General features: G+C 39.2%; 1 protein-coding gene across 6 annotated transcripts in view; it reads left to right on the top strand.

Moving 5' to 3' along the window:
• The window catches only part of TFB1M (transcription factor B1, mitochondrial), a 71760-nt gene that overhangs the window by 1517 nt on the left and 50459 nt on the right, over positions 1-19784 (top strand). For all 6 annotated transcript variants that reach the window (XR_004951426.1, XR_004951425.1, XR_004951424.1 and 3 more), the window contains exons 2-4: positions 1705-1856; positions 14315-14423; positions 16074-16225. Coding sequence is in view for 1 of the 6 variants with exons in the window: in XM_036223025.1 (XP_036078918.1) it covers positions 1705-1856; positions 14315-14423; positions 16074-16225 (413 nt within the window). In the remaining 5 variants the exon portion in view is untranslated. The remainder of the gene's footprint in view (positions 1-1704; positions 1857-14314; positions 14424-16073; positions 16226-19784) is intronic.

Genomic DNA, 19784 nt, shown 5'->3' with positions numbered 1-19784 from the left:
GCCTGAAAAGTATGAGGCAGAGCCACTGACCTGCCTATTGTCATGGCTCTCCAATTTAAAAAATAAGATTAAGTTCACCCCATAATTCCTGTGCTTAATGTATCGTCTGTGTTCCCCCTGGGAGGCACTGGTCTATGATGGAGGAAGGACTGGCTTTAGAATTTATACCTAAGCTGGAGCCCCTTCTCTTCCATTTACTTTCTGGATGACCTCGCCCAAATAAAACAAACAAGGATGGAATATTACTCAGTTATAAGAAGAGATGAAATAATACCATTCACAGCAACACGGATGGATGATCATACTAAGCGAAATAAGTCATACAGAAAAAGTTAAAAACCAGATGATGCTCATATGTGGGATATAAATCTAAAAGCGACAAATATAACGAACAGAGACTCAGACATGGACAGCAGACTAATGATTACTGAGAGGAGGGGGGAAAGTAGATGGGATAAAAGGGGTCAAATATGTGGTTATGAAGAGAACTCTAACTGGGTGGTGAACACAATGCAGTATATATATGACATGCTGTCGATATGGAAAAATTAATTTTTAAAATTAATCAACTTCTTTAAAGTAGCAAACCTTAAGAAATGGAAAAGCGTACCCTTGAAACTTACTGGATTTTGTTGATCAATGTCACTCCAATAATTTTTAATAACCAAAAAAACAAGGAAACTATAAAGGAGTTAAATTGAGTTGTAGTTCCTGTTGTAAGAAAGCAGGTAAAGCACTTAAAACAGAGAGATGGTCAGTGGATCCTGTTTCCCTCCCTGCGCACATTAAAAGGCAGCATTTTTGGATGGTTAAGAGTCTTGGCCTTCCTTAATTGAGAACCTTCTCAATTAACAGAAGCAAATTTGGGGCTGTGTCTTATTAGCGAACACTGCCAAGGAGGCTAGTATGTTTTCAGTGACTAAATTTCCACTATGCCAGGAGGCCCTGTTGCTTGGATTTTAATATCTCAGTCAATAAGTCCAGCCCATTGTATGTTTTTTCAGAAGTGGTGATTGGTTGCAATGAATCCTCAATTTGCTTTTCCATGATTCAAGGTTTGCTATTTTAAAGAGGTTAATTTAAAAAATTAATTTTTCCATATCAACTTTCATGTTTGCAAAGCCTGAGAACCTCCACTGCTAAATTTAACTTTTAAGAATAACCAAGAATCCAAATTTTTGCAGCTCTTATGATCTAGGAACTTGTTGCCGTTGCTGTATTGACCGCCGACTAGATGTCTGTGGGTGAAAATAGAGATCGCCAGCACTTTCTGCTTCTGGATTTTTAACTAGCAACATTTAAAATTCTGAATGGGACACTAGTCTTTCTAACTCAAATAATCAGTGTTCAACAACTGTAGGGAAATGGTGCATGCTTATCCAGCCAATTCTTCTTAGGAGTTGATTAAAGTAGGAGCAGAAAGAAAATAAAGTATTAGCTAAATTTAAGTTAAGGGAATTTGTCACGATAATCCTATTTTTTTTATGGACTGGTACTTTTCAACAATGATGTGGTAGACTACTGAATGGCCTCTATATGTTGGTTTTAGATTGAGAGTTAAATAATTGGGTAAATATTGTATATGAAGAATTAGGTTGATGGAGTAATAGCTGATAAGAATTTGGATAGATTATTTCCTTTTTAAATTCCATACACCAAAATTTGCCAAGACAATCAAGGTAACTGAAAGTTTCTTTTCTCTAGATAAAATTGTAAGGAAAGCTGGCAATCTGACAGATGCCTATGTGTATGAAGTGGGCCCTGGGCCAGGGGGCATCACAAGGTCCATTCTCAATGCCGGTGTTGCTGAACTTCTGGTGGTTGAAAAGGACAGTCGCTTTATTCCTGGATTACAGGTGAGATACTTAAAGTGTCTTTGTAGAAACCCAATTTAAATCTTTAGGCCTTGGCTCTTAAACTCCGGGGCATCCAAGGATTATATTATGGTTCTTCGAACTGCATATCCTCAGGCTCCATTGCAGACATTTTGATTCCACAGTCCAGAGAGGTCTAGAAAGCTGTGTTTCTAACAAGCATCCCCACATGACCTGTTGACCACAGTTGAATACATACGTTTTATACATCAGTGCCAAACAAATTATTTTGTGTCACCTTAAAAAAAAATCTAGTCTAAGGCCGTGCCCTGAATGTGGTTGATCCCGTCTGATCCTGGAAGCTAAGCAGGGTCGGGCCTGGTTAGTACTTGGATGGGAGACCACCTAGGAAGACCAGGTGCTGTAAGCGTTTTAAAAAAAAATCTAATAGCTATGCATGTGATGGCCTGTTCCTTTAAAAATAAGTCAGAATAAATAATACCAATAATGAGCACGACTTGAAATTCAGAAAGTCATTTCTACAAACAAAAGATGGAGAAGACATATGCTTAATTGAGAGACTAATTGTTGAGCTTTAACCCATTTCCTATTGAGAAAAAAAAAGCGCAGCTCGCTGCCAGCATTAAGGGGAGGAATGAAGTACCACTGTACATGGAGATTCAAGACAAGGTGCGAATGAAGGAATACATGCATTCTGAAACAGTCAGTACTGTTAGAAATAAAGAACTGGGCAGCTAGAGAGGAAAAGCCTTGAGTGAGGGAATTCAGAGCTGCCTATCATAGGCTGGTGGTGGAGAAGATAAACTTGTTTTCATTTTCTGTAGGAAAGAATTAAAACTAGTAGGTGGTATGCGAGGGAAGCAGATGTGGACTTAAAATAAGGTGAGACGTATATTTTTAAAACATTGGCAAACAGTAGAAAAGGTCATAGCATAGATCTTGGAAAGGAAATTCTTCATTGTGGACACTTAATGACTTAGGGGCTGTCGTTTGAGTTCATTAATTCTAAAACTTTAAAAGCCCAGAGCCTTTGGCCCAGATGAGCAGCAGTTTATTAGATGAATCCAATAGAATAGTAAAATTATCTGCATTATTTTCATACATGAGAACAAGTTGATTTAAAATTTGTACATCTTAATACTCGTGTATGTATTAACAGAAAACTGTTTAATTTCTGCCAGAACAGTTTGAGAGAATTTGTTTGAAAATCTGAGACTTTGTGTACATCTGATTTTTTTAGGAAACCTAGCAACTTTTTTCTTTTGCCATATCCAGTTTTATGAATTAGGAAATTATATATCTTATCTAATTTGCCAGTCTTTTTTGACAGAATTAATTTCAGATTTATAACCTTATTTTAGATATTGTCTGATGCATATTTCTTGATCAGATGTCAAATTTATTCATGATTTTTGCTTTAAACTGCTTTCTTATTTTAAGTACTGTATCTCAATTGGAGGTAGAAGTGGGAATGTTTTTGGTGAGATCAGGAAATGGCTAAAAGAAACTGAATAACAGTCGTAATTTCCTTCAGGTTTAATCATCTACCCCTTTCTAAACATAGGGAATACTCATCTGATTTCTTCACCCTTGAAGAGACTTCTTAACTCTCAGTCTCATCATTTGTTCAAGTCTTTCTTATTAGATAAATAGGTGAATCAAATTTCTTAATTTACATAACCTTGTCTCTGATCTCAACTAAAGATCTTTGAAGACGGATTGTTTAAAAGACAACAGTACCCTTCTCTTCTCAACTGCTCCCCCGGTCCCTGCACTCCTACCCCTGCTTTGCTGTGTTTCTCTCAGATTTATCACCTGACACACTAGGTACCTGTTCTTTGTTTGTTGTCAGTCTCATCTCTCTGGAATGTAAATGCCGTTAGGGTAGAGATTTTTGTGTCTTTGTTCCTTGCTGGTATCTCTACTTTATACAAGAGTTCCTGGCACATAGGAAGTGTCAGTAATGTCTCACGTGGGAAATAAAAAGGTCGACTATGTATCTATCTAATTAGCTAACTCAGTGTGTCATTTAATAGCTAAAGTGAATAATTATGTAGCATTGATTGCCAAAAAGTTTTATGCTCTTTTTTCTAAATATTAGAAGGTTAATTTTCAAGGTAAATTATTCTGCAGGAAATGTATATTTGACTTCTTATCTGTTTCTGTAGAAGAAAAATTAATTCTTAGTGCCTTGTATGTAGGAAAGGAATTTGTCTTAAAACGAAATGTTGGGTACTAAAATATTAAATAGAATTCTTTTTCCTGTAAAGAATGTTTCAATATGTAAAACCACTTTCTTTTAGACGTTCTAAATTAATCATAAAACTGAGAAAAGGCAGAAGGGGAGAGATCTATTTTAAGGATTCCATTTTAGTGATTTCTAAGCTAATAGAATTACTTTTTTAAAGAAATGGTAATAATTTATAAAATGTCTTCCAGCTGAAAGTATATCATGTAGCGTAATTCAATTCTGATGATCACAAAGCAGCTTAGAGGAAAAAACAGTGATCATGTAGCTTTCATCAGCAGCATGTTGTAAAGTAAAGAAACACATCTGATATGCAAAAGCGTTACAGTATGCATCCACGGTAAAGAACGTGGACTTTGAGGTCAGATTGCTTGGGTTTGAGTTCAGGTTCTACCCTTTTCTAGTCTACGATCTTGTGCAGGTAACTCTGTGTCTCATTTTGTTTATAGGATTGTTATGAGGATTAATGAATACCTCATACTAGCTAAGCATTCAATATAATTTCAATTTAAGTAATCACTTAAGTTATTAACTGCATGCCTTGGACACTTCTGTTAATTAAAGATTGATCAAGAGACTGCTAATCTGAGAGGAGTTATAGGAGGAAAGTAAGGTTATGCCTTTGGAATTCTAGAAAATCCCCAATGCTATGGAAACTTTCGGGCTTAGAATTTGTTTTCTAGATGTGGAATCTGAAGGAAAAAAAGGGAGAGAGAGAGGGAGGAAGGAAGGAGGGAGGGAGGGAGAAAGGGAGGTGGGAGGGAGGAAGGGAGAGGGGAAGAGGTGGGGAAAGGGGGGAAGGAGGGAAGGGAGGGGAGGGAAATGGAACGAAAATGGAACTCATAGATCCAGAGAATAGATTGGTGGTTGCCAGAGGCTGGGGGTGGGCACGGTGGGTGCAGGGTGTCAAAATGTACAAACTTCAGTTACAAGTAAGTCCAGAGATGTAATGTACAGCATGGCCACTGTTGCTAATAATACTATATTATATATTTGAAAGTTGCTAAGAGCGAACCTTAAAAATCCCCATTGTAAAAAACACATCTGTAAACAAACAGCAGCACCGCACACCTCTGTGAAGCGCGATGAAGCGAAGCACAGTAAACTGAGGCGTGGCAGTGTATCAGATGGCGGGCACCTGAGCGAGACTCACATAATGTTTTATGTCAGTTCTTTCTCAATTTTTTAAAAATGTGGAATGCTAACTCGGATGGAGAGCGTATTTCCTGAATAGCATGTAGATCCTTAGAATCAGGAGCAGATTAGAATCAACATAAGATCCTATGGCTCCAAAGTAAACGGGAAGCAGAGAAACCAAATCCCCCTTCCTTTCTCCAAGGTTCCGTTAAGTGCGGGACGTATTGCCTGCTTCAGGTGAACCAGCGACATTATAAACCCTGCCAGCATGTGCTCTGCTCTTTGTTCTAAACATAACAAGAATAATGAAAGGAGTCTCACTTTGGTCTTCTTACTCAGGAGAGGAACATGAACCTTAATACACATCCACAATTTGGAATAGAATATTACAATTCCTATAACTCCCTGGATAATATTAGCTCTTTACAATGAGCAGAAAAATTATGAAGATATCTCTAAAATATTTTCATTGAGGAAGATTTAGACACTAATTTTAGCAAGACGTCTCTAACTCTAAACTGTCAAAGTGGAGTCAATATAATTTGCTTCCAAAACCTTATCTAAGTGCATGAAATTTTAGCACTTAAAGACATGCATGTTTCACAGTTACAGTACTTTGAGAATTTTTTTTTAAATATCAAAACCCAAACTAAGACTTTTTCCTATGTTTTCTTCTATATGTGTCATAGTTTTAGCTTTTACATGTAAATCTGTGGTATGTATTGAGTTAACTTTTATATATAGTGTGAGGTAAAGGTAGAGGTTCATTTCTTTGTACCATTTGTTAAAAATGTTATCTTTTCATCATTGAATTGCCTCATTACTGTTGTCAAAATTCAATTAGTCATATGTATTGGTCTATTTCTGGACTTCTAGTTCTGTTTCATTGATCTTTATTCACCGATAGCAACCTATATTGATTACTGTAGCTTCACAGTAGGACTTGAGAGCAGGTAATACAAATCTTTGCACTTTGTTCTTTTTCAGAATTTATTTTGCTATTCTAGGTCCTTTGCATTTCCATATTATTTTAAAATCAGATTGTCAATTTCTAAAAAAAAAAAAAAAACAGAGCCCGATGTGATATTTTTGGGATTGGATGGAAGTTATAGATCACTTTGGGAAGAATTGGCATCTTAATGACATGGCCTTCTGACCTACGAACATGGTGTCTCTCTCCATTTAATTGATTTTCTCTGATTTCTCACTGCAGTGTTGTATAGTTCTTAGTAGACAAGTCTTGCATATCTTTTATCAAATTTACCCCTATTTCCTCTTCTTTTATGCTCTTGTGCAAAGTATTGTGCTTGTGGTATTGGTTTTTAGTTTTAATTTCCAGTTGTTGCTGCTCTGTGGAAATACCATTTATTTTTGGCCTCTGACTTTGTATTTTGCAACTTTGCTTCACTCACTTATTAAGAGCTGTTTTGTAGATTCTTTAGTATTTTCTGTATATATTAGTATTCCACTGTGAATAAAGACAGTGTTACCTCCTCCATTCCAATCTGTTTGCCACTATGTCTTCTTGTCTGTGCACTGTCGAGGACCTTCTGTACCACATTGTATGGAGGTGATAGGAGTGGACATCCTTACCTGGCCCCCAGCGTAGGGGGAACGCATTCCTAGTCTTACCATTGAGTATGATGTTGTAGCTTTTTCCTAAATTTCCTTTTTCAAGCTGAAGAAGGTCTCTTCTGTTTTCAGTTTGCTGAGCAGTATTTTTTCTTTTTAAATAATGGATGTTGGCTTTGCAAAAATAATTTTTCTGAGTCTATTGAGATAATCACATGACTTTTTAAAAATTTGTTAATATGGTAAATTGTAATGATTTTTCTCATGGTAAACCAGTCATCTGTAGAATCTGTAGCAATGGTGCCTCTCATTCTTGATATTGGTAATTTGTATCTCTTTTTCCTGATTAGACTAGCTATAGACTGGTCAGCTTTATTGATAATCTAAAAAAAAAGCATTCAGTTCCACAGAGTTTTCTCTGTTGTTTTTTACATTTAATAGATTTCTGCTCTGAAATCTTTATGTCCTTCCTTCTGCTTGCTTTGGGTCTAATTTGTTCTTTATATATATATAGTTTTTTAAAGTGGAAGTTTTAATGAGGTCATTGATTGGAGGCTTTCTTATTTTCTTATAGGCATTTTTGTGCTATTATTTTTCCTTTCAGTACAGCTTTAGCAGGATCCCACAAATTTTGATATGTTCTGTTTTTATTTTCATTCTTTTTTGTGTGTGTTTTTTGAAATATTAGATTTAAAGAAAGAATTCCAAAAAATTTTTGATTTCCAGAGAGCTATAGACTCCAATTTCCCTTTTATTTGACTTGTGGGTTATTTAGAAATGTATCATTTAGTTTGCAAATTTAGGGTTTTTTGCAGATCTCTTTTTACTAATTTCAAATTTCATTCCATTGTGATCAGAAAACATACTTTGGATGACTTGAATCATTTTAAACCAAATCAGATTTATTTTATAGCATATGATCCATTTTGGTGTATTCCCTTATGCATTCAAAAGGATATTCATTCTGCCTAAAAGAATATGCATTCTATTGTTGAATGGAGCATAAATTTCAATTAGATCAAATTGGTATTATTTGAGTCTTTGTCTCCTTAGTGGTCCCCAACCTTTTTGGCATCAGGACCAGTGCTCCTATGAGAAGAATGTAATGCCTGAGGATCTGAGGTGGAGCTGAGGCGGTGATGCTGGCGCTGGGGAGCGGCTGCAGGTATAGATGAAGCTTTGCTCGCTCGCCAGCCAGCCGCTCACCTCCTGCTGTGCGGCCTGGTTCCTAACAGGCTGTGGACCGGACCAGTACCAGTCCTTGGCCCCAGGGTTGGGGACCCCTATCCTTAGCGATTTTCTGTCTGCTTGTTCTCTCATTTATTGAGAGAAAAGTATTGAAATCTCAAACTCTAATTGCAGATCCGTTCGTCCTTGCAGTTCGGTCAGTTTTCGTTTCATGCTTCTTGAAGCAGTGTTATTAGGTGCGCAAACATTTAGGATTGTTATGTCTTTGTGATGAATTGACTCTTTTATCATTATTAAATGATCTTCATGGTCCCTGGTGATATTCTTTCCTCTAGAATCTACTTTATCTGCTATTAATGTAGTCATTCCATACTTCTTTAGTGTTAGAATGGTATATTTTTTTCCCATCCTTTTTACCTATTTGTGTTGTTTCTGTAAGCAGCATATAGTTGGGTCTTGCTTTGATGGGGGCATCAATCTGACCACCTCTGCCTTAGGCATTAGTTTTCTATTGCTGTTGTTACAGATTACCACAAATTCACTTGATTAAAATGACACAAATTTGTTCTTTTATAGTTCTAAGGATCAGAAATCTAAACTCAAGGTCAGCAGGGCCACATTCCTTCTGGAGGCTTCAGGAGCAAATTTTGTTTTTTTGCCCATTTCAGCTTCTCGAGGCCACCTGCATCCATTAGCTTGTCGACCTCTGCTTCTTCACCTCCTGCTATTGACTTGAATCCTTTCACCCCTCTCTTCTAAGGACCCCGTACCCACCTGGGTAATGTCCCCATCTCGAGCTCTTTCATCATATAAGCCAAGTTCCTTTTACCGTCTGAGGTCACAGGTTACAAGGAGTAGGGTGTGACATGTTCACGAGGCCAGTCCTCAGCCTCCTGCAGCTTATTGTCTGTAACTGTTTTGTTGTCTTAGTGGTTTACTGGAAGTGTGTAGTATACGTCTTCACATAAGCCAGTAATCTATCTTCAAGTAATTATACCACTTCATTAGAAGCTTAGGAATCTTACAATGGTGTACATGTATCTCCCCGCCCCCGCCAGGCCTTTGTGCTATTGTTGTCATCCTTCCCCAAATGTGAATTTCACAATACGATGTAATGTTTGTTTTAAAAATCAATTCTGTATTAAAGCGATTAAAATAATAAGCAAAACTCCTTAAGTATTTACCCAGATGGTTACTATTTTGAGTGCTCCCCATCCATATTTCCATCTAGTATCATTTTCTTTATCCCCGAAAAGACTTTCTTCCGTATTTCTTGCAGTGTGGACTTGTTAGGAATGAATCCTTCAGCATTCGTATGTCTAAAAAGTGCTTTGTTGTGCCTTCTCTTTTGGAAAACGTGCCGGCAGTTTTTTTCTTCCAGTACTAAAATGTTGCTCTGCTGTCTTTTTACTTGTGTTGCTCCTCTCAGGAAACCTGCTGTCCTCTTTATCTTTGCCCCTGTGTCTTTTCTCTTCCTGCTTTGAAGATTTTATCACCGGTTTTGAGCAGTTTCGTCAGGATGCGCCTTGGTGTCCTTTCCTTTATGTTTCTGGTCTGTAGGGTGCGTCGAGCTTCCATAAGTTCTCTACTTCCTGTTGTCCAGTGTCCGAAAATTGTTACTTCAACTATTTTGTCCATTTTTTTATTTGTTTAAGGCAAAAGAGTTTATCTGGTCCTTCATGCTCCGTCTTGGCCAGAGTAAAGGTCTAGGATTCTTTTTAACCATCACATAATGTGCTCACTTCATAGAAGTCTGGAGCGAGCAAGGCATTGACTGTTGTTATTGCTGCCTCTGGGTTTTCTAGGTAAACAGCGATTATTTCTACATGATAGGCAAAGTGGGAACTTCACAGGATTGGGACTCCAACAGGCTGATTTTCAAATCTCGGGTATGACACTAGCTTTGTGAACTTGAGCTTGTTGTAGAACCTTTTTTAGCTTTGGCTTTTTCATCTGCAGCATGAGAATAATTATCTCTTGTGGTTATTACAAGGATAGACAAAAATTTATATAAAGAGCCTGGGGTATTGCCACGAGCCAATAAATGGTTGCAGTTAGAATTATTCCCTTTTCCGTCATTTTAGAAAGGGACACAAAATAATTTAGTCATCCTGGCAAACGGAGCTGTTTTTAATCAGAGATAATAATTTTTTTCTCTAGCAAATTTTATTAAAAGAAGAATGCTTGAGTCTCTGTTGTGACATGTTATATACTTTACACATGTAACTTCCTTGATGTAGCTGTAACCATAGTTAATCAGAACGTAGACAAAACTCAATAAATAAACAAAAGCTAGCTTACGGCCCAGTGATTTCCTGGTCCACCACAAATGAGAAGTACAGAGATCAGTGCTGGAAGCAGATCCACTGGCAATAGCGAGAAGTGACCGTCATTACGGGGGCAGAACAGCTACAAAAAGCAGATATAAAAACTGAAAAATGTACCAGCAAGGGATCATAACCATCGAGACCATTACTCTGCAGGCAGTAATGAAAGCCACCAAGAAGAGGGTGAAATTGGGTTCATCGTCCTTGGCCTGAAGAAGAGAATTGGGCAACATAGTTTAGAAAGATTTTCATCTATAAGTTTCTTTTTAAGAGATGTTAACACTTAAAAGAAGTAAACACCGATTGAATAGAAAATTTGTTAAATCAAACATCTAATTTCTTGAGGAGTTTCTACTCTACATGTTCTAGTCCAGTTTAAAAAGCAAAGCAAGCTGACTTTTTCCAGTCATGATGTGATCTTCATCCTAAGGAAAGTCTATTATAGCGTTATCTTAAACTCCTTTTGAAAAATAGCATTAATCTTTTCTGTGTATTCTATATAAAAATTAAAAATTTATTTTTCACCTACCGTGTTCCATCTTACAGATGTTTTTCTTCCCGTACAGTTCGCCTGACAGTTTTGCCCCGCCCTTGGGTTGGATGCTTGCATGTAGGCAGGGAGGCAAATGCTCTCACTGGGCCGTGTGGGCTGCCATGAGCCCCTTCCCATGAGAAGGCGGCATAAAACATACAAGGTGGCTATTTGAGATAGTTTTTTGTCCTCAAGGAATTTTTAATTGTGCATAAGTTCCAAGAATTTTATAATTCTTTTCAAGTTAGATCACCAACAAACTAGCTAGGTGGATGGTAGGTGGTTAGGTACTCCCTGCAGAAAAGCATGCACTAAGACTTTGACTCATCGGAGGAGAGAGATTTTTAAGCGACCCCATGAAGAATACTTTGTCTTTGTTTTCTCCTTTTTTTAAAGGCATTCTCCATTATGTTGTGCCATTTACCTTTTGCAAAACCTAATACCAGAAAAAAACATTTTCTCTCCTGGAGACTTGGTATAAATTGCTTCCAACAGAGAGTAAGAATTATGTAATTCATTGTGTCAGTCATGAGAGCTAACATCTCTAGGATTGTTAGCCCTCACAATTTATATGCTGCTTTTCATGGTTTGGTTTTCTTTTTCTTCTTTTACAGCCTTATATAATGAATACCTTTTACTCTAACTTACTTATGTCTCATTTCGGAAGAATATAGGATTGAAAGCTAAAATAAAAATGATAGAACAATATAAGAGTATCTGTAAAAATACTCATTCGGCTGTAATCAATTGCTTGCATTCATCGTCGCCTGTGCCTCTGAGCACATTATGAGGTAACACGTCTCGGGTTTTGAAGCATAATGCAACTGTGTTATTCTTGAAGGGCTGAAATAGTGATATTTCCCACGCCTGCATTATCCCCAAATGTCATTATGATAATGAAAACATTTTTCTCTGTTAGTGGTCGGTTAGAAAGTCTGTGTCATTGCTGCATATCATTAGGTGTTTAAATGGCTGTTGTCTGTAATCCTGTATCATTTTAGTCTGGATAGCACTTTCCCCCCGATAGTTGCTTCAAACCCTTTCCCCAAAGCTGTGAACACCGGCATTTCTCTCGCAGTGGGAATCAGGAAGATCAGCCTACAGAGTGGTCTTGGAAGAGGTGGACCCTTTAAACGGGGAGAATTTGTTTTGTCATCGACGGAGACTTAAACCTGAAAGGGAATCTAAAAGAAATATAATAGAAATGTGACTTTAAGCTTAGGAAAGGAAGATAAATTGTGTGTTACATCAGTTTTCCAGTATGCAGCTATATGTCAGTGTGGAAAACCTTAACATTTCATATATGGTTGAATTATCATAGCATGTAAATTAATGCCAAAGAGCCGAGTTTTCATTGTTTCGTTTTAGCCTTAATTACTAATTGCTTAATTACTTTCTATATATTGACATTATGAAACATAAGCTTTTAGTTCTGCCTCTTTGTTTTTGGTATGCTAATTTGTTTTGTTTTAATATGTGAAGTGTAATTATAGAAAAAATTCTAATATTTTTCATTGATGGTAAATGCTATTGATAATAAACGATTTTTATGTAGTAAGAGCCTGTCCCACAGAGAGCTATCTTTTGTTTATGATATATTGTGGTTATCATGTTCTCTAAGATGTATTGTCTGGAACTCATCAGATTAAGCTTTAGCAAATAATATTAATTTAAAATAACTTATAAGTACTTTAATATCAGAGGTGTGTAATTTTTGCTAAACTACCATGGCTACGTGTATCAAAGTAGGTGATTCCCAAACTTAAAATGTTTAGCCTCTTACCAGTATAGGCAATTCAGCTAAGTATTTTCAAAACATTAGTTGTGTAATTCTGAGTTATCAGTGAACTAAATCTTTGCAAGCTTCTTGACCTTACACGTTTGAGGAGGCCAAAATCTCACAGGCTAAGCGAGGAAGTTTCCAGCTTCTTAGAAAACTGAATGCCATCGGGTCGTTCACTCATTCGTTCACCTCTCGGATGCGTGTGAAGCACCTCCGGGTACGGCTGTAGCTGCAGGGGACGTCAAGGTGGAAAAGAGAAGGCACTGCCCCATGCCACCCTGAACGTGCCCGATCACGTCTGATCGCGGATGCTCAGCATGGTCGGGCCTGGCTAGACCTTGGATGGGACAAAAGGTGCTGTCCCTGAGGAGCAGGCGTGGTTCGGGGGAGAAACCCGGAGTACACGACTGCCAGGCTGTGTTACCAGCGCTGTGACGAAGCCCACGGAAGGCAGCGTCGGCCCAGAGCGGGAGTCCTCTGCCGACCGGTGCCTTGGTGCGCGCCTCCTCTCTGGCGTCTGTGACGCTGTTTTCATCCTTCCTGTCAGTTGCCCGAGTTAGGCGGGGGGAGAGGTAGTCGAGGACATGAGCTTTAACAGCGCTGGACAAGCAGGACCAGGGGCCGCTCAAGAGCCACGGTCGCCTGCGCTCCCCGAGCCGAGACTTCAACGTGCCTTGGTAACGGACCTCGGTGAGGTTTGTCCTCACCGATGATATTCACTGCTACATTTTAAACTTTATGAGCCCAGGGACTGCATCTAGTCCATCTGGTTTTATTTGCCAAGGACTTCAAGAACCAACTTTCTTGTTGAATGCAGCGGCACTCCCTGTGATACAGACTAATGGACGGCTTGGCCGGAAGGCTCTTTCCAGCTAGACGCCAGCGCTCCAGTACTGCGAGAGCGTTCCTTAAGGCGTGCTGCTAAAGTGGGTGAAATGAAGGAAAAAGATCAAGGAAAGGGCACTTTGCTTCACCTCCCTCCCCCCTTTTTTTCCTTTTTTACTCAGAAAGACTAAAGGAAGAGGAAGGAAAACAAATGGTTGGAAAATAGAAATAGGCTGAGATGTAGCTATTGTTAAAACATGCAGGATAATTCATTAGGTTAAAAGTGCCTGTGGATCAAGAAATATTAAGACTGGGGATTGTCTGGTCCGGGGAGTGTCTCACAGTGCCCCATACAGCCTGGCCATGACAAACGTCTGTCTACTGGGTTCGAATCACCCCATAGGTTAAGTTAAAGATCTTGGTAACATGTAGGGTCCTTTGTGTACATTCAGGCAATTGAATTAAGCTCATCTTTCATGTGATTTGCTCCTAATTAATTCTCAGTATTTCATTATAATGTTTAGTCTTTAATATGAAGTCTTAGAGATAGGAGTTGAGTTTTTGCTAAAGTTATACATAAATGCAAGTCATTCTGAGGGTTGAAATTATGTTAATATGTTGTTTGTGAAATTGTAAGCTATTGTTACATTATCGGTTACTGTCGTTAGCAATTTACATATGTGTTAAAAGGGAAACACCACACTTGTCTGTTGCGTGGTTACTACATACTAATTGTTCATTAATGGTCATTCTTACTCTCTGGCTTTTCAGATTGATTTAATATGCACACATTTGAAGTAAAAAAATTAGTTTCAATATTAACCAAACTGTAGGTGCTCATATTATTGACCTTCTTTTGTAAACTAGATGCTTTCTGATGCAGCACCTGGAAAACTGAGAATTGTCCATGGCGATGTATTGACATTTAAGATAGAAAAGGCCTTTCCAGAAAGTCTTAAAAGACAATGGGAAGATGGTAAGTGACTTTGGGTTGGTTTTCTTATTTTCTTATGTAATTATATTAAAAATTTTATATATTATAAATGTTATATATTTAAAATTATCTGAACAGAATTAAATAGGTAATATACATTATGAAGTTTTCTACTTTTCTGCTTCTTCCAAAATATAAAACCTAATTATCTTTTCTTAATTTTAATTTATTTGTCTCATTTTTTAAATGCCTTGGGTTCTGTTCAAATAAACTGTTCATTTTATGGTACCATATAGGGATGGGGTGAACTGTGAAGTGGTTTTTTTTCCCCCAAATGGCAAAAAAAAAAAAAAAAAAAAAAAAAGTGTTTTAATGAAGCAAACCATACCCGAACCTTTCTTTTGACTTTATTTTCATTGTCCCTTGCAGTCAGTGACCAATGAAGGCACTCTTTATTTGCAGATAGTGTTTATTGGGTACCTCTTTGTTCCAGCTCTTTGGAATACATAGATAAATAGGCTATGTTTTTCACCTATAAAACCCCTCAGAATAAAATGGAGGCGAGATTTCGGGGCACCCCACCTAGCTGCCACCGTGTCTGGCCTGTCCACACCCAGGCCCCTCCACAGCGGTTGTAGCTGCCTCCCCCCACCCTCCCACGGACCATTCTCAGCACCCTGCCTTCAGGCCTCTGCCCCCGCCCACACTCCAGTCACAGCGACCTCTTGATTGGTTCAGACTGGTTCTCCCACGTTTATCTGACGTCTGTGCTCTTCTGGAAGATTTCTCAACCCCTGTTTTTCTGGATACCAGGCCCTCTTACTTTTCCATTGTCGTGAGCTTTCTCTAACTATTCTTTGCTGGTGGTTATTTTTTTCACCTACCGCTTACATGTTTTGGAGATTTATCTTTTTGAGTATACTCTCCTGTAGTTTCACTTCCCACTTACGTATTGCAGACAGTTACAACTTTGTATCTAGCCTTTATCCCCTTCATCCGCTTCCTGTACATCCTGTATCCCCTTCATCCGCATCCTGTATCCCCTTCCTGCACAGCCTGTATCCCCTTCCTGCACAGCCTGTATCCCCTTCCTGCACAGCCTGTATCCCCTTCTCGCGCATCCTGTATCCCCTTCTCGCGCATCCTGTATCCCCTTCTCGCGCATCCTGTATCCCCTTCCTGCACAGCCTGTATCCCCTTCCTGCACAGCCTGTATCCCCTTCCTGCACAGCCTGTATCCCCTTCTCACGCATCCTGTATCCCCTTCTCGCGCATCCTGTATCCCCTTCCTGCACAAGCCGTATCCCTTTCATACGCGCCCTATATCCCCTTCGTGCGTGTCCAACACTGGCCATTTCATATGGGTGCCCCACAGGCGCATGACCTCTTCCTGTCCTAAGCAAGTCATCTTTTCCCTCAAAACAACCCGTTTTCAAATTTTCCTAAGCCAAAAACCTGAGGACTTTCACCAATGGAAAGAACACTAATAGGTAGAATTTTGTCCTTAATTCAGAGCTGGTTGTGAAAAATTATTGCCTTTGAAGAATAAATGGATTGAGAAATACTCAGCCATATCTTTTCATATATTTTTATTTAATGGTACTAATATCTAGTTTGATTTTCCACTTAATTAAAATTGTATTCAGAATATATTGATGTAATTCCAAGTTGCTTTTTTCTTCTGCCAACCAGATCCTCCAAATGTACATATTATTGGAAATCTGCCTTTTAGTGTGTCAACTCCGCTGATCATCAAGTGGCTTGAAAACGTGTCTCATAGAGATGGACCTTTTGCTTATGGCAGAACCCAGATGACGTTGACTTTTCAAAAGGAAGTGGCAGAGGTAAGTTTTAACGTTTTCTGGCTATCTTATCACATGATTAAATTCCAAAACAAAGTAAGTGCATTTTTATCAGAGGCTGTCTCCTAAGTCAGTACTCCATTACACACACAGACAGACCCAGCAGTAGCTCAGCCTAGAGTTAAACACGCAGCGATGATGGCAGATGCGACTGCCGTGAGCCGTCCGTGGAGAGCATGACCCATGTGCTGTAGGCTAAGGCAGTGTAGGAAAGACGGAACACAGGGCCGTAGACCGGCGGGAGAAAGGCAGAACCCGCGGCATTGGTGGCGCGTTACTATGTAGGGAGCGGCGTGTGATGCGTTACAGTCGATACAGGTGAAGAATGTCGATGGAATGATAGAGAATGTTGTCCAGTTGGATCTGGGGAAGGAAGGGGGTCGGGGTCTCGTTCAGGGTATAGACCTGCACTCAGTCCCCGACCTCGGCTGTGCTTGCCGTCACTGCCTTCCCAGGGCAGGAGCGTTCCGAGCGCCCTGTCTAAAAAGTGAACCTGCAGGGCGGCCGAGGGCAGTCCTGGAGCTGCAGAGGTTTGAGGAGAGGATCTGCAGACGACAAGAGTTTGTTTTACATTATGACGAATAAATAGAAGAGGGTATTAATATGTGCGTGTGGCTTATCAAAAAGGACACCCGAATTTCCACCACCCAAGCCATGTTAATGATTAAACGACCAGCATCTTTGACTCCCTCTTGCACGCCTCATTCTGATCGTATCTCCTGTCCCCCACCTACTACGAGGTAACCAGTACCGTGAATTAGGGATTAATTATTCTCTGCATGGCGATATCACATAGATTCTTACCTACATATAGTTAATACTCTTTAGTTTTGTCCGTTTTTGACCTTTATACAGCATATTCCTACATTATGTATCCTTTCTATTCTGATCCGCTGCTGTAGCTCATAGCCATAGTTAATTGTAAAGCTACGCACCACCCACTCTTTGACCGTGTCATGATTTGTCCTTTCTCCTGCTTTGGGACCCCGAATTAGTTTCAGTGTTTTGTCACTATGAGCAGAACCATCCTGAACATTCTTGTATTTATGTCAGCTGAGGGATATGGGCAAGATTTCTCTAGGACACATACCCTGACGTGAAAATGCTGGATTGTGAGGTCTGACATTCTTGACCCTTGCCGGGGAGTGCTCCGTTGTTCTCGAAAGTCGTTACGCCTGTTTGTATTCCCAGCAGCAGTGTGTGCGAGTTCATTTTGCTCCATATCCTTGTCAGTACTTGCTATTGCCAGACTTGCCTGTTTCGGGTAATCTGGGGAGAATGGTGTGTCATTGTGGTTTTGTTTTGCCTTCTGCTAATTTCTGACGAAACTAGGCACCGTTTTACATGAACTTTTGGGCAACCTCTTTTTTTGTAAAGTGCATGCCTTTTGCCCATTTTCCTGTTGGATTGCTTGTCTTTTTCTCATTGATTTGGATGAGTTCTTGCATATTCTTATTACAAGTCCTTTATTAAATGTGTTGCAGATCTTCTATGACATGTTATTACCGTCTTTTTACAATATCTTGAAGGGCTGATGTTCATAATTTTAAATTTATGGTTGTGCTTTTTATATCTTGTTAAAGAAATCCTTTTATATCCTGAGATCGTGAAGATATTCTTCTGTGCTGTGTTCTAGAAGCTTTATTGTTTTGCCTTTCACATTTATGTCTCTGATCCGCTCATGGTTGATTTTCGCGTATGGTTATATCATGTGACCCCAGTGAACCTGGCACAGTGAAAGGTCTGCCCTTCACTGGCCTGTGTCAACATTTCTGACGATAACAAAAGCCTCTGTAAGCATTGGCCTGTGAGCATTAGAGACGCCCAAAAGAAAGATGATGCAAAATCTAGGAAACGTAAGGTGGAGGAGGGAATCTTCGGGAAGGACATTCAGTTCACATCAGAGCACATCCAGAATTTGATAAAATAACCATCACGTTTCCATCTATTGAAAGAATAGTTACACAGGCTGGGAAGAGTTTAAGATTGAATTAGTGATAAATAGAAGACTAAATACAGTAGAGATTGAAGCAAATAAAAGATACCACTATTGTGAAGAGAAGTAAATACGTTATTTGCAGATATGTAATTTATTTTAGAAACAGAAAAAAAGAAGGACCTCTGTAAAAATAACCACCAAACTTTACTGAGTCTCAAAAGATGATGAGGTAAATTAAGAGACATATCATAGCCCCGGAAGGAAAAGTGATTATTGTAAAGATGTTTTACAAATTATTTTTTACAAATTATATTTTTTCCGTAACACCTTGAAAGTAGCAAAGTTCCAGGGATCATCTCAAAAAATCTGTAAGAATGGGTAAGAGATTTTGAAAAAGAAGAGTAGTAAGAGAAGGCTTGTACATCAAATACTCAAATACAAGCTCTAATAAAGCACTGTGATGCCTCATGAGACCCATCAATGGCTAGATTAGAAGGCCCAGAATCAGACAACTTAGTACGTGTCAGCAGTTAGATATAAATCAGAGAGAAAAAGAATTATTTAGCAAATGCATGGGTATTTGGTTAAGTCTTAAAAAGTTTCAGCAATTCAGCACATGTAAAAATTAATTCCAATTACTGTGCCTTTAAATTCACCACACATTTCTGCAGTGTCTAATCTGTTGTTAATTCCACTCAATGTATTTTTCATTTCAGATATTGTATTTTTATCTCTGGAAGAAGTTCCGTTTCAGTCTTATTATATCTTCCCTTTCGCATTACGTTCATGCTTTCCCTGGCATCTTTGTGCATGTGTGTAATATGCAAAACTCTTTTAAGACCTTCGCCTACTAGTTTTATTACCTGTGTCATTTCTGTACTTTTACCAGTTGACTTTTTCCCCCTCAATTGCTGTAGGTCCCATTTTTCTGCTTCTTTGCAAGCCTGGTAATTTTTGACAATATACCATTTACCACAAGGTTTGTTTGTTTGTTTTTTGTTTTTTGTTTTTTTTTTTAAAGTTGTTGAGGGCTGGATTTTGTTGGATTGGTTGAGCGGTGGGTTTTGTTCTGGCACATAAATAAGTGACTTGCAGATTGGTTTGAGACTTGCTTTTAAGCTTTGTCTTGACTAGTCAAGAGCAGCCTTTAATCTGAAGCTAACTGAGTCCCACTACTAACTCATGACCTTTCTGAGGAATTCAGCCAGTGCCCTGTGTCTTCTAGGGCTCTCTTCTTTAGCTCTCGAGAATGCAAACCATTTCCAGTTCTTTGTGAGTCCATTTTGTCCTCCTGCTTTCCAACCGATGGTAATTTCTTCTGTCTCCCAGCCTCCCAAGCCTTAAGGAATTAACCTCATGCTTTGAGGGATTTATGCTCATCCACATCTGGAGCTCTCCTCTGTCTGCATTCTCTCCCCCCGGCCCCCGCCCCCCTGCGGGCTCCCACACCTCCAGTAGTCTGCCCCACAAATGCCGGCTGCCCAGGCTTCCCAGAACTCCAGCCTCTGTCCCCTCCGGGCTCCGCGTGCGCTGCTGCTCCTCGTGCCGCAGCCTGAGAATGGCCTCCGGGTTTAAGCTGGACAGTCATAAGGCTCAGCTTCT

Source organism: Rousettus aegyptiacus, unplaced genomic scaffold (assembly GCF_014176215.1).
Source record: "Rousettus aegyptiacus isolate mRouAeg1 unplaced genomic scaffold, mRouAeg1.p scaffold_m13_p_1, whole genome shotgun sequence".
NCBI lineage: Eukaryota > Metazoa > Chordata > Mammalia > Chiroptera > Pteropodidae > Rousettus > Rousettus aegyptiacus.
The sequence above is the reverse complement of the archived record's forward strand: the minus strand, read 5'-3'. Positions and strand labels throughout refer to the sequence as shown.